Source organism: Agelaius phoeniceus, chromosome 4 (assembly GCF_051311805.1).
Source record: "Agelaius phoeniceus isolate bAgePho1 chromosome 4, bAgePho1.hap1, whole genome shotgun sequence".
Classification (NCBI taxonomy): domain Eukaryota; kingdom Metazoa; phylum Chordata; class Aves; order Passeriformes; family Icteridae; genus Agelaius; species Agelaius phoeniceus.
Genome location: NC_135268.1, coordinates 16,841,724 through 16,869,138, shown reverse-complemented (window position 1 = coordinate 16,869,138; position 27,415 = coordinate 16,841,724). Strand labels below are relative to the sequence as shown.

At 39.0% G+C, this 27,415-nt stretch overlaps 1 protein-coding gene across 1 annotated transcript in view; it reads right to left on the bottom strand.

The window, feature by feature from the left end:
- Nucleotides 1-27,415, bottom strand: part of SLC10A7 (solute carrier family 10 member 7) — a 140,079-nt gene that overhangs the window by 28,416 nt on the left and 84,248 nt on the right. The window contains exons 6-7 of the mRNA XM_054633107.2: nucleotides 19,304-19,339; nucleotides 8,386-8,469 (exon numbers count right to left, since the gene is read on the bottom strand). Coding sequence (XP_054489082.2) covers nucleotides 8,386-8,469; nucleotides 19,304-19,339 — 120 coding nt within the window. The remainder of the gene's footprint in view (nucleotides 1-8,385; nucleotides 8,470-19,303; nucleotides 19,340-27,415) is intronic.

The following is a 27,415-nucleotide window of genomic DNA, read 5'->3' as shown; positions in this document are numbered from 1 at the left end:
TACTTAAGGCCACCTATTAATTTATGGTCCTTCCAGAAGATTTATACAGAAAGTAACAAGATATTGAAAAAGAAAAGTGATGGCTCATTATACCATGGTACAATTTCTAATAGAAGTATTTAATCCAAAAACTGCAACCCTGTGCCTGTTCAGGGTCTGATTATAACAGACATTACAATAATAACATTATACACATATTTATCCTTGACTGACATAGAAGAGAAATAAAAAACATTTAAAAAATGAAACTGCAAGTATTTCCTCAGAATCTTCAACTGAGTGATACTTTCTTTAAATATCCACCTGCATCTAGCCTGGAATTTTTGTGAATCAATAACCATAAATACCAATACAGTTCCTTACTGCACATTATATATATATTTTTTTTTTTTTTAATTACATAGTCAGACTCTGAAGAACTAAATTGTAGCTTCAGGAAATCATCTAATCAACCCAGTGTCATGCAAAATGTGCACAAAACACAGACAAAATGTATCTTCTCTAATACAGAATCCCATACATTTTGATCATCTCATAAGGTTCAACGTGATCTGTAATTTCAGAGGTCAATTCAGCCTATAATCACTGATTCAAGGTAATCTAAATTCTTGTATAACTTGATGGGAGAAATATAACACAACAGAAGCTCATGTCAGCTGATTCACTTTGACTGAAAAAAATCCATTTGTTATTCATGCCTGGCAGAGTTGCTTCAGGACAAGGATGCTTTGAAAGCCTTTTAATTCTTAACCCAATTCTATAACTTTTCAGGGTAAACAGGCAACTACAAAAGACCAAAACTGTGAATATTTGTAGTGAAATAATGACAAGTGCCACAAATACAAGAAAGAAAACACACATTCAGAGCCTGGGCTGAGATACTAAAGCTTCATTTGTCTGAAAGGCAGCGAAAGCTAACACAGTCATTTTTGAATGTTAATATAAACCACTGGTACCCAAAATAGCTGCATCCCACTGATGGAAAAGAGCAAAAAGGGGATGTACTGGGTTTTGTGGCAAGGTTTGGTAGCAGGACAGGCAATAGGGGATGGCTTCTGGGAGAAGCTGCCAGAAGCTTCCCTTATGACTGGTGGAGGCAGTGCCAGCCAGCTCCCAGATGGATCCAGCCCTGGCCAAGGCTGAGCTCAGCAGGGATGCTGGTAGTGATGCTCTGGAAAGACTTTCATGCAGATTCAAATGCCAGCCCCAAAGAGCAGGGAAAGGCTGACCCAGAGGTTGCACATGAAAGAACATGAAGGTGAATCCCTCTCTCAAACCGCAGTTTAGCGGAGAAAACAGCGGGAGAGAAGCAAAACTTTGTAGTAGGTGATATTTTATAAATAATCTGCCTGAAAAACTCACAGAAAAGTTAGACAATAAAAGAACATAAATGTGTCCAGTAGGCAGCCACCTCCTGAAGACTACTTTCTGGCAACCTCCAAAGGTTTTGGAAAGGCATCAGCTCAAATTTGCTTCAAAACACAGTTTCAAGCTCAAACTTTCCTCTTGCCCAGGATTTAATTTTTAACAACAAAGAAATGTAATTACACTTGAGTTAACAGTAGTGTCCCCATTTCAATTTAGTTCTCCTACCAGAATAGTTCTATCCACAGTATTTTTCCTACAGACTGCTCTGTATCCTGCCATAACCTTCTTGTCTAAACACCAACCTTCCTAAGCAAATGGGCTCACTGCTCTAATGCTTATTTCATTTAACATCCTTGGGCAAAGAAACATGATCTGCTGTTCCAGGAAAGCAGGTAAACAGTGCTCATCTGTTATTAGAGCACACATGAAAATAGCAGAAGGTGTGTTACAGAAAAACAGTTCCCTTCCCTAATTGTACCTTCAGAACAGTCACAGAGTATGCCCAGAGAAATCTGTCACTAAAATACAGCTGGACTCTTTCTACCTGTCTGCCCAAGTGCAAGGTAAAAAATGCAATAAACAATGGAATATATTAATATTCATTATTAATTGAGCTAAACAGGGCAAGGAGCTCCCCCCCCACCTTGTATGGAGTGGAATAATTTATGACATTAGTCATGCAGTACCTCTCCTAAAAATCATCTAGAGCTGTAACTTATTTGTTTATTAAACCCAAGAATTGAAAAAAAACCCAAAACAACAACAAACCTCAAACAACCCAAACCCAAAAAAATCCAAGGAAATGGATAGGAAGTCACCTTTCCTGTTTCCATTATACACAGGAGTCTCTCTTGGTATTTGCATCATAATGTAAAATAGATTTTTCCTAATTCTACCAACTATTTTGGACTGACCTCCTGTTTAACAGAATTTACAGTGGTTTTATTGCACTTCTCCTTTTTATTGTGTATTGGTATATTCTTCTAAATACCTGGGTGAAACACCTGGGGCTTTACCATCTCAACAAAGAAACACAAGTCACCTTTTCCTTGTGTTCAAACACATGAGAAAACAAGCTGAAATTGCTGGATTATCCCCACACCTAAATGCAGCAGTTACCTTACTTAATTTGTCTTCTAAGGTAAGATTCCTCACTCATTCTTAATTAATATTACTACTACTTATAGCTACAGACTTATGCAATGAAGTCTAAAATACAAAATTTCCCATTGAAAATCTTTGAGTCAGGGTAGATATTTTTGACAGTCCTGTAATTTTTTCATATCTCTTCTTATATAGTAATGGTGAACCAAGAAAAACAATTGCAGGGAATATTGGGAACTAGGTCAGTGAAGTCTGTAAGACATGAAAGGTGAGAAAATTGGAAAAAAAAAGGAAAATCAACTAAGATGACAGCAGCTGTAAAAACTAGTATAAAGAATCAAATCCTGGAATGGAAGAGAGATTAATTGGGTTGTATAAAAATATAAATGAAATAAGATGCTAAGATGGACATCATTCAGATTTCTACAGAAAAACCAGTCTCCAAATATACAAGGTCTGCATGCCAGTTCAAATGCACAGACCCTTTTATAAAGCAAAACTTGCACAACCTCAGCCAGACCCAGTCCTGATATTTTTAGAGGGGTTTTATCTCTGTGGAGGCATAAATTCCCACTTTTTCCTGAACATTGCTGTAAAATTTCAGATTTTGTGATGGTTCACCTGCTTTCCTAGGACATCATCAAATGTCAAATCCATCCTAATGCTACAGAGTGTACAATCTAATGTTTGTTTTCTGAAGACAGGGTGCAAAAAAAATTTTTGCAATCTGAGGGAAAAAAAATCTTTTTCTGTAAGCATCTTGCTTTTTTCCCCTCAGCTTGCCAAACTCCCCTAAAAGCTATCTTACTCTATTATGCCAGTCAGCTTACTCCCAAGAGGTAGCTCCTGTCACATGTACACCTTTAAAGCAAGGCATAAAAACCACATGAGGCCATTTTCAAAATTAAGTTTCACAGTTTGAGGTAATTTGCAACTGTTGTTTTAAAACCTTATAAACAGGTGCAACATGATAAAAATGTGAAGGGTGTCTGCAGCATCAGTACCTTTCCTTCATATTTTGCATTCTGTGGAAAGGAGGCTCTGTTCCCTGCTGAGTCAGGTCTTAGTAGGGAGTGGAGTGTGTTCTGAAGGCTGTTTATCCACTTCTTTGGTCCTCTGCAAAAAGCTCCTGGAGAGCTCATCTCCCAGGGTACCTCTCCTCCCTGCAGCTCTCCTGGACTTTGAAGAGAATAAGGTTTCCTTCTATGTGGATTTCATTTACAAGAAGAGACAGATTTGACACTATTCCCCCCTTTTTTTGATAACAGTTCTGTTAATTTTTATTTCCCCCCCCTTAGTTAAATAATTCCTTCTACTTCCTATCAACTTCCACCTCCCTTCCCCTTTCCACTTCTCATTCTTTAAAAATAAATACCTTGCTAAGCTTTTTAGTTTCAATTTCACTTACAACTTGTATTGCAACATAGCACCCTTTTAGACTTGTGTTGATAAGCACAGCTCCCAAATGCTGAAAGGGCTCCTCTGGAACATTTTGGGCAACGATGCAGAAGGCACTTAAGATCCTTTACTTGTAGGACATCAAGATTTTTTTTGTGTGTGACTAGATTCAGTGAGGATTTCTGTACAACTGGTTTCATTTTATAGATTTGGGAAGAAGAACTACACAGAATCATAACATTAATTTTAGCTTTAGTTAAGGTCTGTTTAATGTGAAGTGCCCACTTTACGCTGGCAGACAAATTACCAATGGGGCAACTAGAGAATGCATGAATGATAATGTACAGACAAGCTTTTTATTATTTATTCATAGAAAACAGTGGGTTTTGGTGTGCTGCTTTGAAAAATGTTCAAACTAGTAGAATATAATGAAAGCACAGTGAAAATTCTATTTCATTAACATTTAATCATAAATCGCTCTTTAATATAAAACATAAAATAAAAGTCTGTCATAAGCACTTAGGTGTAGGGAATGGAGAACGTCTGCAAAAAGGGGAAAGGAAACATTGTGGTGGGTTTCACTGTTCCTGTTATCTGTCACTTCAGAAGAAAAAAATAAGCAAAGAAACAACAGTCTCCAGCTAAATCTCACAACTGGTCATGAAGAAATTGCTTGGATATTTCTCAAAATCTTACATTTTGATGGCTAAAAGTATTAGCAATATCTATGGGCAGGGAAACAATGATTGTAGCAAAATCACAACAGCTCAAGAGCAGCAATCTAGCCCAGGACTCTGTTACCCAGATAAAAAATAATCAGAACTTCCAACTGCCAGAGCAGATTCAAAAATCTTTTCCATGAAATATCTATTACCATGTTTATTGTATAACAAGTATTCTCAAATTCCCCTTAGAGGTGTACAAGAGTGATGCACAAATAACAAGCTCTTACCCACTACAGATCTTCAAGGCTTATAGGAAATTAGATCTTTATAAAATACTATAAATTATGTCCCTTTTTGAGACCTCTTGTCAGAGGGGTCTTATTTGTTACTCTACAAATACAAATGCAATATTATACTATCAATACTGATTTGAGCAACACCAGCCTGTCAATTAGCAGAACACTTCTGTAGACACTGAGGACACAGGCTGCAACATTTTTTAGGTTCAGACAACCTGCATGAGCAATTTTTATTGGGGACCATCTATCAATCACTGCTATCTGTGAGACTCGGTGCCTTTCTGATAACACAGTATCTTCTTCTTCCTTTAACAGCTCTTTCTTTCCCTAAAGAATGGTCCACCACCTGAGCAGAGCCTGTACATTTACAGGCTGTACATTCTGAGCAGCCCTTTATACATTTCAATGTCAGCAGCTAGGCTAGAAGAGCATGTTTGACTCCTGTCAATAGTAGTCCTAAAAAGCTAAAAAAAGTAAAAAAAAAGCATCAATTACACTATTGTGACTTCTTTCTCCCAGCCATCATCAAAAATTCTAACAAGCCAGCCAAGCAACCAAAACTCTTGATACGTTTTGCCATAAAGCAAACAAAAACCCGCAAACAAAACAAATCTAAAAGCACCTTTTTATGTGCTTTGTTTATATCCCAGAGGCTGCTCAAACAGCCAGCTCTGCAGCCTGCTCAGGAAATGAGCATTTAGGCAACACAGGTTTTCCCAGAGGCAAGATTTTTTTTAAAGGAAAAGAAAGCCCTTGGAGAACGCTTCCTTTAAGCAGCCTCTGTTTTACACTGATGTGGTTTGAGCATAAAGCCCCTGTTGATCACAGATGAGGTTGGAAGGCTGAGGAGAGGAAATCCTCCAAGCAGGCAGGTTTCAAGCTTGAGGCTTTTTTCCCCCCCAGTCAAGCTCTTTGTTACCAGGTCATCTTACCAGACTTTCTTCCACTGACTTTTCTGCTGAACAGGATGGCTGCATGTGGTAAGGAATTGATGTTGTGGGCATGAAATGATGAATTCGAATCAATTGCTGAAGGCATCATTCAGGAATTGTGGGCCATTATCCCCTATCACATCTGGAACCCCAGACCTGTGGTTCACAAACATGTCCCTGTGTCACCTGCCAGGCAACATCTCAGTGATGAGTCAGGGGTGGTCTATGAACAAAGGGCACAACTTCCCATTGAATTGGAGCAGAAGAAGGGCAAGGAGACCTATCACTGGATCTCTTGGTATCAGTCCTTTTCTTGCTTGCTGTCTTCCCTGACTCCTGCCCATTACTTTTGGGTATCCACTTTCAGAAATGGCTTTTATTCATTGCTCTCTGGGCAGGTTGGTTTACCTTTGTACAGCTCAACCTAACCAAGACTATCACTGTAAACTACTGGCATTTCTGAGCTGTAGCTTTCTTTAGCATTTCTCCTCTCTATCCTCTGAACAGATATAGTCAAGTGCAATAACTTCAGAAACAAAGTCTTTATGCTTAGAGGAATGTGGGCTACTTTTGTTGATCTTTCACTTCCAGAAACTGCTTCAAAGACTTTTAAAGAAGAATAATCCTATTTCTTGTTGAAGTGTATTTGTAAAAACCGAAACTATTCGTTTGTCATTGGGTTACACAAGCTTTAAGATTCTCTATTTTTTCTTTCAATCTCTATCAGAACTCTTAAATTTCATCTCAACCAGAATCACAATTCTGATTTCAATCTTGTGACCATACAGAGCACTTAATTCATATGCCTACTGCTCCAATTATGATACTCAGCCTTATCACTTCTAACAGCTGAAAGAACACCCAACTCCACCAATTAGCTGACATATCAATTTCTTGTAACATCTTTCCAAAGTAACATTCCATTATACATACAGATGAAAGTTCTCTTGAAATTTTGCCATCACTTTGTGCAGCAATCTACCATCATCTTTGGGTTTATTACATTGCAGCACAGATGCTGATACTCCATGGCTATAGGACACTTTATTGCTAAATCTGCTGTTGTGCATTTGTTCACTAGAAATTTCCACCTAAGGCTTCCAACTAACAGCTTCCAGTGTTTGGATCTTTCAGAAGAGGATTCAAGTACTTTTGCTTGTCTGCTTTTGGTGGACACTTAATTCTGATGAGGTAAGAACACAGTACAGATGTAGGTTAATCAGCAACCCTTTGTCCTAATTATTAAAGAAACTCTTTGGCATTTAATCCAAAGCATGAGAGCAGTTCCACAGCCTTCAGGGACACAGGGCTAATGTCCATTTTCCAGATGATATGGTTGCAGAGAGGTTACACAGATGCTGATAACTACTCTCATGCTTATCATGCTCGTCCCTTTATTAGAGTTCAATGTGTGTTTTTAATCAAAAGAAACTTCACCAGGAATTTGTTAAGTTTCAGTACATGCCGATTTTGAAATGTGCAATTATAGTTTGACACAAGACTGATGGACTGCCCTATGTAGCACAGGCAATGACAACATTCTTAACCTTGTCCAGGGAGCTCCTTTACAGTCTCTGCTCTCATTTTCCTGTATTTTAACCATGCCTTCCATTCCAAAGTCTGCTTTAGGCTGACAAATTTCAGAAGGTTCCAGCTGAACCCAGAGTTCAGCTGGATGCTAGAATGAGCTGCAAATCCCACTCACACACCCTCTGTGCATTCAAAGTGCCTGAGAACAACTTACAAGAAGTAAGTAAAAAATAGACTTAAGGTGTTTTAGTGTCCAAGAGCAGTGACAACAGTTATGACAACTTTTGGTCTCACTATTGTGATTTCCCACCATGACATGAGAGAAAAAATAACTAATATTAACGTTTGTGAACAAACAGACACTACAGAGACAAGGATCACAGAAAACCTTACACATGCAATTAGCATTTTTTACATTCAGTGGAAGTTTTCTATCATAAGCCATGGAAAATAAGGCTTTGTGTGAACATATGAACAATGAGTATAAAATTAAATGTTGAATAACTGTTCATTTCACAAATACCTTCCACCCAGTGTAACATAATAGAGAAGTAATGTAAAAATAATTTGCAGTTGTGCAACTAAAACCCTTACTGCAAAGCATAAGCAAAATGGCTTGAGCAGCCTTAATTTGATGATTTCTTAACTTGTGACCGCTTAGCCTTTATATGTTTATTAATGTTGAGATTTTAATTCCTGTAATTATTAGTAGATACTACACAGGGAAGAAGGACTTCCTTCAGCCCCAGGCAAAGGGCATGTGACAAAAGGACTGTGTAGTATTCTCAAAGCTCATTTGTATGGGGCTGGAATTTCTCACAGCCTGGGCTGCCATTTTTCCCACTTTATGTTCACAAGCTCCCTCCTCTCTCTGCAGCAGCGTGTGTTTGTGGTAGTGAGGGACAGATGCTCAATCTCAACAAAGATCAATGTGGCTCCAGGGAGCACTGGAGCATCTTTTCCCTGATATTAGACTTCACTGTCCTGAGGCTGTTCCTATGTGGCAGCTTATCAGGTTGCCAGTCTGTCTTTAAGATAGCTCTCTTTATCTTGTTTTTTTAAATAAGAATGTATATTTAAAAGACATACCTGTCCAATAATAAGAGGGACTACAACAGTCATAAACAGCTGCGAGAATATGGATGTAAAAGGCACAGAGGAGGATGATCCAAGCTACAAAATAAAGATATACCATTAACATTGCACTTTTTCTTAGTATCTGCAAATTTCATACACAGATATCACACATTAATATGCATTTTACTTTACACATATAAACTGGGAACTATGCACACTGGAAGTAGCTGCACATGTTTAATAGTTAAGTCACAATAAAGCATTTGGTGTTCCACAAAACAGAGCTAAACCAATCTCTGATTATTTTATAACTTGGGGTAATATTTCCATCAATATTCATTTAATTGAAAACCTGCTACACATATATGCCAAGTAAATTATATAAGCATTTGTAGGATGATAGTCTAAAGAGACAGGGAGTGAATCCTACTAAATAAACAGTTAGCTTGACTTACTTTACCATTTGTACAAACATCAAACAACAGAAGTCAGTGTAGTTATTTCAATAAATAAATGAAAATAATGAAATAGTGAAGAAAACATTCACATGTTCTATTTCAGTAATGTCTAAAAAGAGATACACTGGAAGTATAGAACTACTCTTCTGTTAAGACAACTGAACTGACAGTCTTAGTCTTCAAATAGTTGATCTCTCTAACAATAATGGTAAATGCTATAAGTATTTTTTTAAGATGCTAGTAGAACACAGGAACACACACAGTCAGTGGGATTTTTCAAACCTGCTTCAGAATGTTTAGGAAAATATACAGTATTTTTTCCATTCTGACTGGGCTTGTTTTGGGCTAGGTAATTGGAAAGTTTCCTTTAATGTAATTTCACACCTCTTTAACAGCAATGGAACACACATTAAGAAACATACACTAAAGAAACTGAATTGTCAGAGCTCCCATAGACAACCACTTGCTTCACAATGAGGCAAAGGACACAACATTAAGGTTTTCATAGATCCACTCTATTTTATATTTTACATTTTACACTTCACTTTAAAGGTTCTCAAAATGACAACAGAATACAGAATCTTTTCAGCACCATCTAAATGATGCTGATTTCCTGAAACATTCTTACATACATCTTTCTCATAAATTATTCTTTTCACACTTACCTTCCTTTCCAAGCTACCTTCATGACAGACAAGGTGATCATGCAACCTAGTAACTTTCTATAAGCCTGCCTTGAAAAATCAACATATGGCCGTACAAATGGGTTTGGCATAAAACAAGATCCTTCATAAATCTGAAGAACAGAAAAGTTGGAAATTTTATATAGTATTTTAATTTATGCAGAAATGTACAAGTGCACTGCTTTTTTGTACCTGTACATTTGTACATGCACCGCTCGGGAAAGGGGTGAACACACCTGTGGGGGATGTCTCTGGGCAAACTGAGCTTTTGGGGTGGGCAAATGGCCTCAGATTTCATATGTCCCTTGCTGAATACACTCTAGGTGGAGAGTCTCAGAGAGTCTCAGGAGGAGCATACAGGATCTGGCTGTTATCTATACCTGAACTGGCAACATCAGCTAAGACTCAGTGTGACCGCTTAACAAATCACAACATCTCGTCACCATCACCTCCAGCTTTAATGATGTGGGCACATGGGAGGGGACCTGAGGATGATGCCACAGCTGAGAATTTTGGTCTGCAGGTGGGGACTAGTGAGCCTAAATTTCCCACAGAGTCAAGAGGGAGAAGTCAAAGCTTGCATAGGAAGATTCAGATCACCCACGAGTACCCAAAGTCTGGCAGTGCAGCCACATTCCCAAGGGCCACAGGGCACTCTGAGTGTTTCCCTTCAGAGAGCACAGACCTCCAGCATCCCACTCATCATCTCCTTGTTGATTTAATTCTTGGAAGAAGCTTCTGAAATTTTAAAAGGTTCTTAGTTTTTCAAATTGTATTTGGACTTATCGTTATGTGCTGAGGAGCTAAAAGCAATTACTTACTGTGTATTCCAGGAAGCCTTTTCAAGTGAAAGTGAAGATTTTTAAACTTTAAAATCAGCCTGGGCCACAGAGGAGTCAGTCTAAGCAAGCCAGGACACTTGAACAGCTTCACAGAGCTATAACACTTTGGCACTGACTCCTGTGCTTTTCTATAAAAATGTTGATTGGACTTTGCTCACTACTTTTAAGTTTTATGCTCAGTGGATGCATAATCAGTTTCTAAGTCAGGAATGAAAAACTATTCAACAGTATTCAACAGACTGCTGAAAAAGGCATAGTCTTGCCAGCTTTTTAAAATGCTACTTCAAACATAGCATCTTCAAACTGTTGGGAATTTTTAAGCACTTTGTGTATATATAAGGATATGTTCTGCTTTGGATGTGGGGCTTCTGGTATTTGTTTTGCTGTGGTTTTTAGATGTGTTTTTTTTAATTACAAACTGAATTAAAGGTACTGACACTACATCTTCAAACAGACTTCTGAACTTTTTTTCCCTTCTGTATATTTTGACAATAATTTCAGTGGGCTGTTTTTCATCAAAATCTATCTGTTAGAGTATGTCTATCAACTCTTGTATTACCTTACCCTTAAATCTATTTCCTGAGAAAGACACAGAAGATAAGATACAGGCTGAAGAGAAGGCATGAACTTCTCAATCACACAGAAAATAAAGACATTTTAACCCAGACTCTGGACATAAGGTGGCTAACCACAAAGAATCAAAAATACTAAAGAACCCAAGGCTAATGGAAGCATAATTTGACCAGAAGCTTCTCAACATTTGTAGCATGAAAACTCATCAGACTCACAACTCTAAGTGTCCCATGGACTCTCAGACATTACCTGGGCTCCAGAGTTCCTCTGAACTATCTTTTGGATATGTTTGCCATGCTTGTTTTGAGAAAGAGAAGTGAGAATTGAGGAAACAAAAACCTGGATATAATGTTAATCAAACCTTCCTACACACTTACAAAATGCAAATATTCTGTCCGAATGAATAAATAGGATTTTGCTTAGGTTTTAGTTGGATCTAAGTTCTGTGCTCCATTAGCTATCATGACAGGTTTTTTTAAGAACTAACTATCCAGATGATGTCCATTGCACAGAAATTAGTATTAGGCTGATTTTATTAGGTTGAAATTATTAGTAGACTGATTATCTTTGGCTGCCCTCCTTGTTATAATAATCTCTATGCCTAAAAATGAACCTTTCTTCAATGGCAAATAGATGTACTGTAAGGCTGGCATAAAACATAATATAATCAAACTCCTGATTTATAGCTGAAAAAACCCCACCCCCACCTGACTGGAATGATGTATGGAAGATAAAATGCACCACTTAACGAAAAAGGAATCACAAATTTCATGCCACCATATTGTCCGTGCTTGTTTAGGAACATTTTTTAAAGTTTGATTTTGTGAAGAGATTGTTACACACCATTCTGGAGAGCAGCATTTCAGTTAAAGGTTTAGTAATAAGCCAGCCCTGCTTTAATGGGCTCACTATTCAAGAAAAGACCCTGAAAGTTCTTGACTGGGGAAAGACACTTTTCACTTAAATAATCTGAGTGATTTCAGCAGGATAACTCAGATAAGCAGAGAGATAATTCCAGGCAAATCTTCCCAAACAATTCTGTCACCATGCAATACTTCAAACCTGACCTGCAGCACTCATGCTAATTTAGTCCTAGACCTTTCTTCTCAAGAGATTGCCTGTTTTATAAAAACCCAACAAATAATTTAGTGGGTTTCTTTATGAGTTTGTGGTAGAAACACTGGCTTATCCTTAATTAAAAGGCTATATTTAACTGGATATGGCAAAAAACCAAAGAGTAAAACCCAAACTTCCTTGCATAAAAAACAAGACAATTCTATCTCCCAGCCTAGACTGTCTCCACAAGCCAGACACTCCATTCTCATCTTTCTGGCTGACCAGGCAGGTATCACAGGGGGTGCTCCCACATCTACACTGCCATGGGCTCAGAAGAAACACATCATGCCAGTCCCACCAGATGACAGCCCAGTGTGACACATGTGCTGCACACACTGTGCCCTCTTTGGAGCAGGCTGTCCTTTGGGGGCAGCTTTTACCCTCCCAGTGCTCTCCTGCAATTAATGCTTCCTCAGCCTGTGTCCTTGTGCTCTTCACACACCATCAACCAGCTTCAGCCTCACCAGCTGCTGAGCACAGAGGAGGAAGTGAGGCAGGGGTGAAAAGAGGGCAGAACTGATGGGGAGGGGCACTACTGGCTGCTCTTTTACACAAGATATTCAACTTGAAGCTTTTTTTTTCTACACTCTGGTGGAAGGGTCTGGCTACTCTGACACCCCCTTTAAATTTTGCATTCAATGCTGTATCGTCACTGCTTCTGGTTCCCCTCATCCAGCCCAGATCCAGCTGCCTCAGAGGCCTGTCTGGAACACCCCACACCCCATTCCCTTTACATCCTGCTGGGAATGGCAGGTCCATTACAGAAAGGCCATGGAATGCAATGCACTTTTGGAAAAGAGGTGGATGGCATCCAGTTGAGTGATGAAGGGCAATGAACAAGAGCTAGCAGCTGAACAAAGCCCTCCCTTGCTCTGGACTCCCTCCAGGGCCTTTACCCTGACCCAGTCGTGCCAGCATAGAAAAATACCACGTGTCCCTCAGAAACCCAGAAATGGAACTGCTGTGATGGGAACTGCCATGGCAGCAATGGTGCAGAGGCTCTGGGAAGCAGGGAGCACCTGGAAGAGCACTGATGTCCTCCTGTGCCCACAGTGCCCAGCTCCAGATTTCAGGCAGGAGGTGGCAAGAGGTCATTCCTACACAACACCTCAGCAGAGCTGACAGGTCACTGGGGTGTCCTTGCCAAGCCCCTCTTGACAGGCAGTCACACCCACAGCATCTGGAGACCTTGGTAAGGCACAGAAGCCGTGCAGGAGATGCCAGCTCCCAGCCACTGGCCCCCAGACATGGACTGGTACTGAAATAATCCACCTGGAAAGGGTGGAAGGGAAGGGGAGGCGTATCATGCAAATTGTCTCTTGCCTCAGAAAGGGGCAAACAGAGATGGCATCCAATGCTTTGGCAGTCATATAGTTTAACAAGGAGATCTTTCACTATTATTCTTAAAAATTAAACTTAAATCCCCCAGTTCTGCTAAATAACTACATATATTTTGCAAATTCTTGCATATTCTATATGCTTGTGTGGCTGTGGGAGTTGATTTGGCACAAATGAAAAAGTATCTATTTGTCTACATGTACCCTCCAGTTCTGTTGCCAAATAAAAAAAAAATCAAAGTTTAACATTCAGAAGTATGGAAAAACAAAAGCTGACAATCTTGACTTTTTTTTATTTCCTAGGTTGGGCAATGACATTTCAGGTTTCCCTTGTTAAAGTGATCACAGATGCCTAATCCCCTTTGGGTTCCCCTATGACACATTAAATACCAAGCCAATCCAAACACACCTGTGGATTTTAAAGCCATTTATAGAGCTATAAAAATAACCATAGGTATTCTTCATCTGAAATACACCAGAGCTACTCTTCCACTTAACTATGGTGCAATGATCTGGAGGGTTAATGTATAGAAACAAGATCAAGTTTACAACCCAGAAACACCTAAATGGGAATTAGATTAATACCCTTGGAGATCAGGGACTTAAGGACTTGCATCCAAAACATTCTGCTGCAAACAAGGGCCTGGAAAGGCTGGAAAGACACAGATTAATCAATACAGGGTAGTTAAGAACCATGAATATTATTTATCCATGAAAAATAAAACTGTGATGTACCAGAAGAAATAAATCAGTCAAGACAGGGGATACTGGAGACGTTGCACAGGCCTGGATAAGCCCTTGTGAAGCAAATTGCACAACTGTGCAGGATTTGTATTGCCTGGGCTGAAGATGGAATTAAAACTGGAGTAGGTGCACAAAACACCTCAGATTAAGGGATTTGTTTTATGAATTCAAAGATTAGAAATGCATGGCTTGTTTAGCCCAGCTGACTGAAGGCTGGCAAAGAGAAAGTCAGAGCCAGAGTGATAAATTTCAGAAAAGTGCTATTCAGATGTATAACACTGACAACAAAGACAAATGGATTACACATCTTTAACCAGCACTTATTGGAAATTGGCTTTCTGTTCATCAGAGACACAAGTTTCTAGCACTGCAAGGGTGGAGAGAGAGCAAAAATCCTTATATTTTAGGTTGGATCATGCTCATTTCTGAGGTGAATTGCAGGAGAAGAGTCAGAGTGAGTCAGGATGGGATTCTCCTGGTAGCCTGGTTCTATGACCCTATTAAAGATGTGTGGTTAACTTCTGCCCATGTTGGAGCAGGCTGTGCACTAGAAAGGCTCCCCTACTTTTACATGGATGAAAATCTCAAGAGCAATGAGATGTAGAAAAGCACCTAGAAAAACCTACAGTATTTTGTGTGTGAGTCAGGAACAAGGAGGGTACCTATTATTCTCTGTTCCTTGTTCCAATTTAAAAAACAAAGCCATAAAAGGTGCATGTGAAAAAAAGCAATAAAATGATTAAGTAAATATTTCACAGCAGTCATTGAAAAGTTCTAGCTAATTGTAAAGAGTTTGGATCAGATCAGAGAATTTTGTTTTCCCAATGATTAAAGAAGAAAGGAAACAGTGAGGTAAATAACCAGGTAGAAATAATGATGCACTTTAAATCTTCCACATGAATGAGTTGATCTGTTAATAGCTAATGCACTGTGCTGCTCCTCCTCCCTTTCCCCCCACTGTAATCAGCCTTTTGTCACATACCAGTGAAATCCATTAGCTGCAACTTCCTTATCAACTTCCAAGGCTTTCCAGCTACTAAGGTATTTGCATATTTAACGATTCATTTGACTGGTATCAACTCTTTACCAAGTGCTCGAGAAGAAAAACAAGGCATAGTGTGTAAAAGTTCTGTTTAAAAACAAAAAAGTACGGACAGCTCCTTTCAATGAACAGATTTATCTGAATTAATGGGATTGGAGTAGACTTGGTAAAAAATCTGAGAACTCTCAACAACTTTTGGACCCATAGTTTAATTTAATGATTCTGAATACAAGTGAAAGCTCTTCAGCATTTAAATCAGCTTCTAATTTCACTCACTTTATTTATTTCACTTTTCTCTGCGCTGTTTGCACCAAATTTCCTTCACTTGTCTACTGAATTATTTCAGCAGTGCTACTTTCTAGAACTTATGACATCACCACTACAACACCAACATAAAACCAAAAATTCAGAAATCAAGAACAGGAGCAAGCTGATAAAGCCTTGGAAAGATCCTGTTTTGACACAAATGTCATGGTAGTTTTATTATCAAAAGAGCTAATGGGGGAGTAATGCCTGACAGTCACACAGAGGGTTTGCCAAGTGCATCTTTACAAATACACATGAATTTTGTATTGGGTCTTTAACATCCCACATTAACTGTATTGCAGGCATGCTTCTGAAGAATGTGAAGTATATAAAAATGTAAAACACTGACTTATCTCTAACATTTTTGATGGCTTTCAATAGAAGTACATAGATTGACACACTTAGGATTTCTGCTACTTTGATAACTAACCTTGGAGAAAACAAAACTTCTTTTTCTGCTTTAAAAGTGGTCATGATCGATCTGTTACTGTCCGAGTGTGCAAAGTGACAAGAGGGGGATGGAAGCCTCACTCTCTGAATGCTTTGGTACACAGCCTCCTAAGCATTGCTAAGGAGGCATTGCAGAATGCTGCAAAGAAATATCAAACAGCATCACCTGATGCTAACCTGAAACTGATTTAACTTGCTTTGTTTCTGCTCACCACATATAAGAGCTCCAGTTATATACAGTTCATGGACACTGGCCACTTGTAACATCTTTGCTGGGAATATGGCATATTAACTGTTAATAACAAGGGTTAACCTGAGGATGATGATGTTGCTGATTAACATATCTGGGAAGAAAGATTCAATAGCTTCTTATCAGGCAAAATGTTAATCAGAGGTATCTGTGACAAAGATATTCTTTATAGAGTTTATAAATTTTAGCTAAGCATCCTCATACATCCTCAGCCCAGTAATTACAGGCACAGCATTTAAGCCTTCATTAAATTAATCTGAAACTCTTAGAATGTTAATCTTGAGTAAGCTTTGCACCAGAATTTTCATAACAGAAATATACTTTTCAGAAATGTAACTGACTTCCTCTTCAACACCATTTACTTAAGATGATAAATTATTTGCATTAAATGCATTATTTATTACAGCTTCAACATGCCTTTATCAATGTTGTTTAGACAATTTATATTACATTACTGGGCAATTATGAACAAAAAGACAGCTCAGAACATTATATTCTCTGGTGCACACAGGGCAAAATATAAACAATAACTGCTACCTCAGGTTAAGCTATATAACAAAAACAAGCTAATAGACAACAATGTATTTTATTTCTGGCAGCACTAAAGGTATTTTATGCACTGTACACAGGGAGAATAACAAATATGAACATTCAGACTATCATAGCACAACTCGGAGGAAGAGTTAATGCTTACGAGTACCAGATTTGGGAACTAAAATTCATTGATGATGTTGACTTGAAAGGCCCATGAATAGCATTCAGCAGCTCAGCTCAGTTATTGTAGAGGTAAATGGAAGATTTATTTTGAAAATTGAAAATTCTACCCTGTATTAATTAAGCATTAAGGCTAAGTTGCGTTACTAAACTGCTGAATGGTTTAGAGAAGGAAACCAGGACTTTTCTAGTCCATGTTTCTCACTCCACAGTCCCACATGAAATTATGGAGCTGCAGGTTGTAAGCAAGCACACAGAAACATATGAACTGTGTGCTTGAATGCACTGTGTGTTCACCAGGCCAGAAACATCAAGGAAACTCAGAGGAAAACCAGAGATGTTCACATCAAAAAAAGGGTTTCAGCAGTCCAAACCACAGACTGTCACAGGACATGGGAACTTGGGTTGTGCACATTCAGCTGTCCTAAATACCTATCACAGGATAAACTGAACCTTCAGAGAAGGCAGAACTCAGCAAAGTGTGCTGCAGGGCTGACCAGAATACTGCTCTACATCTGTGAAACCCTCAACAAAGACCTCAAGAAGTTTTAAATATTTACACAGCACAAGAGAAGTCCTCAAGTTTTGGGCATTGTGACAAAAACCCACACTTCTTGTAACTCCCCTCATCCCCAGACTAGTTTGTTTATCACTCTGATGACAAAGCAATTCATGTGTGTATCTTCCTCAAGAAGAACAAGTCCAAGTCATGTTACAAATCACCCAATAATTAATGTGAATTTTACACACTTCTCATACAAATGTTTCCAGGGCTGGTAGGAAAAACAGAGACATGATTTGCCTTCCTGCTCTTGTACACATGAAGTTTTACCACCTCCTCTGAGAAGTAATAGTGAAAACTGCAATTTATGGGGTAGAATATCTTATCTGCTTATAAAGACACCAAAGAAAAGAACTTTATCTTGCCTGAAAATATATATAGATCTTTCCTTAACATCTCAGTTTCTGCAGAAAATACCCCTTTTGACTATTCAGTGCACCAAACTCAGTGAGGTAAAGCACAGGGAAAGCTGACAGTGAGCAAAAGTAAAATGAGCTGAAGTTTCACTTAGAAACAAGGGCACAGGTCTCTGAATGAATGCCTGTGGAAGAAACAATTTCTACATACAAGAGAGAAGATTGGAAAACAGTGAGGCAGACCATCCTGAATCAACAGATTCAGTGCAAGAATAACAAAACATCTGTCTTTTTTGAGAGGAAAGTTATCTTTTTCAACCTACAGTAAGTCTATGGTTCCAGGTGTGCTGAGAAAGCTTTGCTGGTGTGTATCAATATATAGAATATGGTCAAAGCAGTTTGTGTGTAAACACAGCTACATCAGTGAATCACAATTTGTTCTAGTAAAGTAAAACTCTTCCCACACAGTTATTGTGAGGCAGTAGCTGATGTTACAGCCACTCTCCCAGTACCATTTATCCCAGTTTATACAGCTATATCTGTACATAGCCCATATGTTGCTTTAGCATCCCTGCTATTAACAGTGCACCCCTTGATTGCCACTTACAAATAGTTTCAGACCAACTTCTCACTTCCTCCCCTTTCCACTGTGCTGACTTACATACAAAGCCATCAATCAGACAAACACAAAAGAAAAATGTATGTCTTCCTTGAAATTCCTGAAGTGCTTCAGCCTATATTCCCTGCTCTTCACAAAGCCCCAGCCCTCAGCAGCTTGCACTGCACCACACCAGCTGTGCCAGCAAATCCTCAAGCACCAAGACTTCCCATGTGACCAGGGATTTACCAAACACCACCACCCACCTGCAAAAGCCTCTCCATTGTATGCTAATATCCTTGCCTTTATAAAACATGAAGATAGAGCTTGGTCTCCTCCCTTTCTCTCTACCACGAGCTGCCAGGACCCAAGGCCCTCACTGAAGGGTGACAATTGATCTAGCAGGAAGGAAGCAGCATTACATTTAGTGATGCACAGGGGCTCCAGTAATCTGTCTTGTCTCTACCACAAAAATACCCACGGGCTTGGTTGCCCAAGAGCAAGGCTCTGTTTATCTGAGTAGTGCTTTTCCAGTTCTTCTCATCCACTTCAGATCAGTGCAATCCTGTCCAGCTCCTGCAGGTGAAAGCTCTCCAAGAGCTCTCCTAACCGAGTTATCTCCTTACCTGGCAAGTGTTTGTATTTTACTCAGCCTGACTAACAGCATATGATTCTACACTTCTCTAAGAGCAGCTTAGGATGAAGTGTAGGTGGTGTTTGCATACACTATGATCCATTTTGATGGCCTTCCTGGGAGGCAGCTCATTTCAAATATTGACCAGAAAAATCATCTTCATTATTTATGGGTTGTGAAAACCATCCAAACTTGGATCTTAAACTTAATGTCTAATAGGTGCAAGACTACCCAGTAAAAGATATATTAATATCATGATACTTACAAAAAGCAAAAGCAGAAGTGGAGTTATAACAATGCCCTGGAAGAAAGAAACAAAAACAGTCTGTTAGTCAGGGAAGCAGAAAAATCTTTACTTTTTCAGCTTAGTACGTGGAAATACACAAACATCATTTAACATCATAGAAATTAGGTAGCAAGCTCAACTTTGCTCTTCACTGAGCATGTTCTTTAATATCCATGAAGCAATAATTTTAAAAACTACACTCAGTACCAAGTACTTTTTACCTTTTTGCATCTAAGTCCCTCTGTTCTAAAATATACAGATATATATTCTGATATACAGAATATGGATCATTTATTAAAAAAAACCATATTAAAGCTCTTCCCTCAGTGTGCTGTATCTTAACTTCACTAAGCAGCTTCTCTTTAGGGACAGGCTTGATCAAGTCCCATGGCACCCAGTCCCAGGTCCTCTTCTGAGCAGAAGCTGCCTCAACTGTGATGAATTAGGTGTCGTGACTGTGTAATGTAAGCAGATATTCCCCAAGGAAATGAGCTGAGATCTCAAAACTCATTTCACTTGATTAGACTTCATGTCTCACTGGTAGAAGGCAAGTCTTTCATCTAATTTAATCACACAGGACCACCTCAGCTTTCCACATCCCCCAGGCAGATGCAAGCAAAAAGATTTGTTGTCTTCACTGACAAGGAACAGGTTTAAAGCTGATGATTGGACAAAATAAAGGATTTTAAGTTTCATGAAAGCAAATCTTAGAATGAGTTGTTTGGGTTGGGAGTTAACATGACATGCATCACTTTCATAGCTGCAAACAGCAATTCCCCATCATCCTTCCATCTGACTTCAATATTTTATTATTGCTCAATAAAATGATTCCATCATTTAATGCATGCTAATTCATAGAGCTGGCTCAGAACTTCTCTAGGCCAGGACTATTCTTCATCCAGATAGGTCACAAGAACAACTAGCTTTTCAGCTACTCAAAAACTTTATTAAAAAAAATTGGACAAAGGTCCAAAACACACTCACATTTACCTGAAAGGGTGCTTATTTTATGTTTTATTTAGCTACAAGTGAAAAACAACTGAACAAAAAAACCCTGTTGTCCCCTACTTTTCACTTAACCTTGAGTAACATGGCTTTACTTCAATCTCATGGAAGAAAATATAAAGGAAAACCTGAAACAACTAGTTTTGTATTTGCTTTCTGGGTCCACAAAAAATCACAGATTCAGACTATCAGCCATAGAGAGTTCCTATTGTGTTCCTAAAACAAAATGCAACAAATAAATGCCACAAATTATAGCAGACAGGAAGGATCAAGGAGGCAACAGTTGAGCAACAGTTGAAGCCTCTGCAGAATTTAAAAACATATTTCAAAATAAATAATATATGCCGTATCTGACTGCCCCACAGCCCAAATATCCATAATAATTTATCTTTTTGCAAATGTCACAATTGAGATATATTATAAAAGACTGAAAAGAGAAGTAGAAGCAAGAAGAATTGCTTCAGGGAGTCACTCACTATTTACAGGAGGTTTAGACCAAAATGCAGATAACAGATATGAAGAAATATAGGTGCTCAAGTACAGCAGCTGGAGAGTAAGAAACAAAAGTTGGAGAAGGGAGGAGGCATCAAGGGCTGAACTGACACTTGCATACAGCAGAATGTGTGAGGAAGAGCTGACTGCAAGATCTGTGTAATGCAGGGACAACATAGTCACTGCATCAGTGACCAAAACCCGGCTTTTAGGGGGGGCTGCTATTCTCGTATATATGTGTGTATATGTATATATATACATGAGCCAGACCTTGCCCTTCTTCCCCTTTCCCCACTGACAGCTACACTGCACACCTCAAATGCTACCAGACATTACCAAGTGCCTGAGTGTTCCCTTAGCCTCCTCTAATTTTGGGATGGCAGAACACCACTGCAGCAGGGTTCCACCTCCAGCCTTTTGCACGAGTGAGGAGGAGCATGGATGGAGCAGGAAGTGATCTGAAAGCATCCCCTGCACTACTGAGCACAGAGTGCAGGGAGGAGAGCACAGTGCCAGCTTGAGAGCACAGCCAGCTCTCCTCTGCACCTGAACAAACTCATTGATTCAGCACCATTAGCTATTTCTTATGTGCTTCCTGCCTCAGCATGGTTTTATAAGTTAACAAAAAAAAAAAAAAAAAAGGCAAAGGTAAAAAACCACACCAAACCAAACCAACCCTTCTCTCCATCTTGTTGATAAATCAAGATTGTGTCCCTCCTCCTTAGGATGGAGCTGTGACTTGCTATTGAATTACTTCAGAAGCTTGCTGATATTAACACAGTGGGCAACAGTCACTGCTAATTCAAAGCCACAAAAGGAAACTGCACTTCTGTGACAGTAACACTTGTAATTCTGTAAGTGGGGAGCAAGAGAATCCTCCTATACATCATAAAGAGATTCCTGAATGAGCATGCTGCAAATCTAGCATTCAAAAGGTCAATTTTAGCAATTTGTTATTAAATTTTGCTATTTAACCTGGTGATCTTAATAATCAGAAGTGGGTTTCCTGTTGCCTCACCACAGAAAGGATTTACAAGGTTGAACTTTTCCATTTGCAACACACACACGATTCCCTGGGAAGCTGAACAATTACCTGACAGAACAGACAAGTTCATATTAAAAAATAGATGCTGTTGCTGAATCAGAGTAATTTGATGTTAATGTTTTATTTTGATAAGGAGTGCCAGTTTGAAAAACCACAGGGTTTACATTAAAAACAAAATGGTTTTTTCCTTTAGTCAGTAGTGCAGTGGTGGCTGATGGTTTACAGGGGCAAGCAAAGCAGGATTTATTCAGGGAGGGAACCTCTGTTACCCAACCAACTGATGGAACTGCTGAAGAACAGACTTTGGGGATGTAAAGCCCATCTATAGGTTAACCTGGAAACACTGATGTGCTTTTATGAGCTGGAGCCCTTCTCTTCAGGTTCCTGCCCCAGATATGAAGAAGGGCTTACCCTACCATGGGTGTAGGTATCTAACAAAAGGCATTACCTTTCCCTGCACACAGCACCCTGCTTTGACACATTACCTCTTCATTAGGAACATGCTCCTCAATGTGCTCCTGAGCATTATGTGATGCATCTCAATTCATATCCACTAAAGAATAATAAATAGAGCACTTTGAGTCTAAAGCCTACTGACAGAAAATAACGGAGACAATTTACATTTTGAAGGTAAAGCCCAAAGTCTGATTCACTAAGAATAAAGAAAATGTGGAAGCAAACAGTTACTTCAGAGCCCAGCTCACTCTCCAGCAGAGGCTTCACAAAGATGAGAATATTCTGACACTGACACTGTAGCTGCTTTCTAAGATTGCAACTGGCTGAGAAGCACAAAGGAAGCTAAAAATCAAAATAAAGATGGCCATTTCTAAGTCCATTGGACACTGAGACCATCAGAGAGGAAAATGGAACTAAATTTGACAATGCTTTTCCCTGCCTTGCTTTCCAGGCAAGTGCTGTCAAATACATAGTGTATGGAGATAAACAGATTGTAGATTAGCACTTCCAGCAAAAGCTGAGCATCTGCCCTTGAGAATGCAAGGTCATTACACAGTTTTAGCATCTTCAAAGTTCGGGTGGAGTGTTAGGCTTCCCAACTGCTGCCCACAATGGAGTCAAAGTTGTAAAGTGACTGCCGTTTGCTATCTGCAGAAAAACTTTCAAGAAATCCATTTACACCTCTGATGTGAAAGACTGACTGAATATATTTCAATGATTTTAGTGGAAAGGGCAGGAAAAAAATCTCAGCCTGACATGAGACACTGATACAACTTAGGAGTCTGAAGAGTCAGATACTTGGAAACATCTCCCCACAGTAAAGATCATGAAATGGATTTTATTCAAGAGAGTTTAAATACAGGTTTGTGTGTGCAAGCACGTACATAAACATACATGTAAACAGCAAGGATGTATTGGAGATCCATTTAATTGTTATTTGCTTTGATTAGATAAATTTGCTACGAGGTTTTCTATAGGTTTCATCCAGTACAACATTGCTGTAGAGCAGGTATTAAGAGGTGTTTATCCTCCAGAAGAATATATAAAATCAATACATGGAATTGGCTGCCAAGTCAGACAGGGAAGGGAAGCCACCTAATGAATTTGAAACTATGGTGGCAAATCATTAAGAATGAAATTATGCAAATAGGAAGAGGGAGGTGGGCACAGATCCAGAGGGACACATGGTAGAAGACAAGTAGGGATTATTGTAATGAGCCATGAAATACATGTGAACTTTCCTTAGTTTCCTTTACCCACAAATTTCCCATGCAATTTTTCATCATCCTTACAGGTCATCAGTACAAAACACATGTGGCAACCGCTAGTGAGAAAAGCCTTAACCAAAGTCATGTCTGATTTGCCTAAAGAACCAGGGCTGGAAAGGAAAAATGGGGTTTGTAATCAAGGCTCTGAACAAATGTGTATTTTCTGAAATCTATTACCTACTTGTGCTTAATGCTACAGAGGTTCCTGAATGCTTCATCAGAGCAGGACACGAAACAAGCAGAAGTGTAAGCAGTGTTACATAAAAACGTACAGGGCAGCATTTCCATGCTACTGATGGGGTAAGGTGTGAGAGAAAAGCTTATGAGCACTGGATAATTTCATCAGAAGACAAGCATAAATGAGAAATGAAACTCAGTCTTCTTCTGTGTACAGCAGTATTTCTCAAATTTAAGTATTTATTTCTAGAGTTGCTGACACTTTTAGGAAAAAAAATCAATCAAAATAAAGATGAGCTCAGTTGGATAGAATATGGAGTTAATAACATCAAAACCCCCCAGCCTGCACATGACACCTCACCACCCAACAAACAAATAAAAAAATTTTCCAAACACAAAACTGTAGTTTTTATGATTACAATGAGAGTGAAACTTTATGTCAAAATATGTGTTATTTCTATTTCTTATGTCTTTTTTTTTTCTTTGATTTTGTGTGTGGTTTCAAATTTTTTTCCTTTATTTCTAACAAGTTTGCAGACAATTTTATAATGTTTTACATTTTAAAAAGAGAACCCTGTCTCTAGAAAAGTGCTTCTAGGTCTGAATTAGGCATGCTTGTGAGCAACAGGACAGCTAATACTGAAGTTCTGACAGAATACAGATATTCTCCCAAAAAAAAAAAAAAACACAAAAGAAAGAAGGTGGGTGCTTCTAAAGATGGAAAAGCTGATTGTTCAGTGTTTTCATTGACATGACAGAAATTGTGAAGAGCACAGCAGCACTCAGAGCCAAGTCTCAGTCTATTGAAATCAAGGAGCACAAGACTCCCACTACCCTCACTCCTCAGACTGGTCACAGCTCCACTTCACAGCATCACCCCTGAGTAAATACACTGTTTATTACTTGTGATGCCACATTATTCATCACCTCAAATAAACTGATTAAAAGTGTACTCCCATGTCATACTGCTTTGCAGTAATCTCAACTTTAGATAGTGCATACAGAATGATTCTGTCTGCTAAAAAATGGCTTTCACACACCAAAATCCTCAGCAATTCTTCTCCCTTTTGCCACCTGCCCCCACACAGCTTTAGAACTGTGCAGAGCCTCTTGACAGACACCACAGATCAAGGAAAAAACCCCTATGCTAAATATACACACTTGGTTCCAAACCAGAAGGGCAAAATCCACTAAAAGTCAGGCTGGGACCAGGCAAGTTCTTGTGAAACCACAAGTTTCAGGCACTGGATGCAGAAGTGGCATAGCAGAAGAGGGCCTGAGAACAGCTGCAGAGGCAACTGCCAATTTCACATATCTCAGTTTTTAGGTACTAAGTCATTTGACGATGAAGATTTCAAGTTTGGAACTGAAATTATTCCAAAAACATTTAATTGCCTTAGTATCTGGATCCAGTGGCTGCAGGAACCTCCTTGAGAGACTGTTTTTTAATGGGTTCTTTAAACAGCTTTTAATATTTGTAATTATGGCCATACAAGCTATGCTGTTCATGTGACTTAAAGATGGCAGCAGAGAGAAATTTCTGTTGATTGAGATGTTTAAATTGATTTTCACAATAAAACATGTTTGCCCCCTGTTTCTAACTTTGTCCCCATGTAAATGACACAAATGTTCGAATTTATCTCTTGCAATCTCAGAGATTAAATTACAGCTTTCTCATATTCCTGTAATTTCAGTAATTTCCCCAAGATGCAACTTGTGTCCCTCTGTTGCTCCCCCATGGACATCACAGAAGCTCCTGGTGTCAGATAATTACTTGCCTTTTGTTCTCAATTCAATTACTTTCAAAATAATTTCAAGTGTAAAACTCCTACTATACATCCCTCTTCTGTCAGCTACTCTAATGACATTGTTGGTTCTGAGAAGGCTTATACAACTGCAATTATTCAAAATAAAATATGTAATTAAGCTCTTTGTCTTGTTCTATATGAAATGACTATTCTGAAAGCTGGGGAGAACAAAGGCTTAAGAACTGAAGATTTTTGGGATGCTTAATACATCCATTCTCCCCATAATAAATAAGAGGAAAATCTGAAAAGATATTGAAAAGAATATGAAGTAAAATTTTTTGTAAAATTATAAATATTATACCCTACCAAGATTACAAACTACAATACAAAATTGAAAATACAATTCTATGTAACTCTAATTCAACAATAATTAGAAATAAACACCACAGCAATAGCTGTAACTCATCCAATTAGGCCAATATTAGATTTTAATAACAAAACTGTGAAATTAGAAGCACTATGTCAAAATGGCTTTTGATTCATCAGTGGGGGCAAAATAAACCAGATTTTATATCAACTCTGAGATTATGCAGAGGACTTTGTGAGTTATTCCAGACATTGTACCACCTTTGTTCTGTTTTATTAATCTAGTGCCCCCACTTGTGGGAATGGACATTAATTTGAAAAAAAAAAAGAATGAGGAGGTGATATTAAAAACCTTACCAGCATAAGATAACAGTAGAAATCAAAAGCATTTCCAGTATTTATTAATAATTACTATTTGCAGATGTTTCTCTTGCCTACATTTTATACAAGCGTGAAAAAAGGGAATCAAAAGGAATGTGAGCAGCCAGAGTTCAGTTCTTTCAACAAAACAGATCAGAGAAACAAGAAATGCCATGATCTGAACTACCAGCAGTAACACCACCACCCTTGTCACAGATGAAGTGTAAAGAATAAAACCAAAAGGAAAGAGCATTTTTTTCAGTAAGGTTTAGGGGGGAGTTTCTGGTATCAGATTGAGTGTTAAGCCAAGAATAAGGAAAGAGTATTTTAGAAAGGTGAAACTAGAGAGAAGCCCAGTTTGCCTGGCTTTCCCAGCAGAGGGCATCTTAAACACATTAGAAATGTGTTTCTTACACAGCCACAGAATAGTTCAGAACACAGCAGTGAGGACCCCGAAGTTTTCAAGCAACCAGGAAAACTTCTTGGTGCTTTGCAGGTGATAGAGGATAATATCTGGAATGATGCACAAAATACAACTCAAGTCTCAGTCAGGGGTGGAAATGACCACTTCCATCAAATGGCCTGAAAGCACCAGTGAGGGGGGAGCTGGCTGGCAGGGTGTTGAATGGCTTCTACAACAGGTGGGATCCTGGGTGCTGCTTCTGGCCACACTTTGCAAGGGCTGCAACCTCTCTGCAGCAGCTCCACAGCTCTGTGTGTGACCAGGGAGCTTCCAGTGGGCCTTTGCTCACATTTCTGGAACAGGATCCAGCCATATCCACCACACTTGTAACACCTCCTGCAATTTGTTCTTGCCTCTCTCTTGTGCAATGCATTTAACTCAGCTGTGTTGTTGCTGTCTTCAGTGAGTTCAAGGATACTGGTGAGCCTGCTGGAGCTACATTTTCCTCTTCCCATTTCCTCTTCAGTTGCTTTTGTTGACCAGCACTCCTGGCCTCAGGACTTTATTCCTCTCCTTTACTTTCCACCTCAATGGAGCCTTTTAAAATTTCATCCTATGCATATATTTTTCCTAATTCCAGCTGGTTAAACCCCTGCCTGTTCCTACTCAAATAAATTTCACAGGGGGTGCCAGCAGAGAACAAGATCACTAAGGTTCTGTATGTCAGGATAGGGGTTTGTACACTGGCATTAAGTGACCCTTAGTTACAGG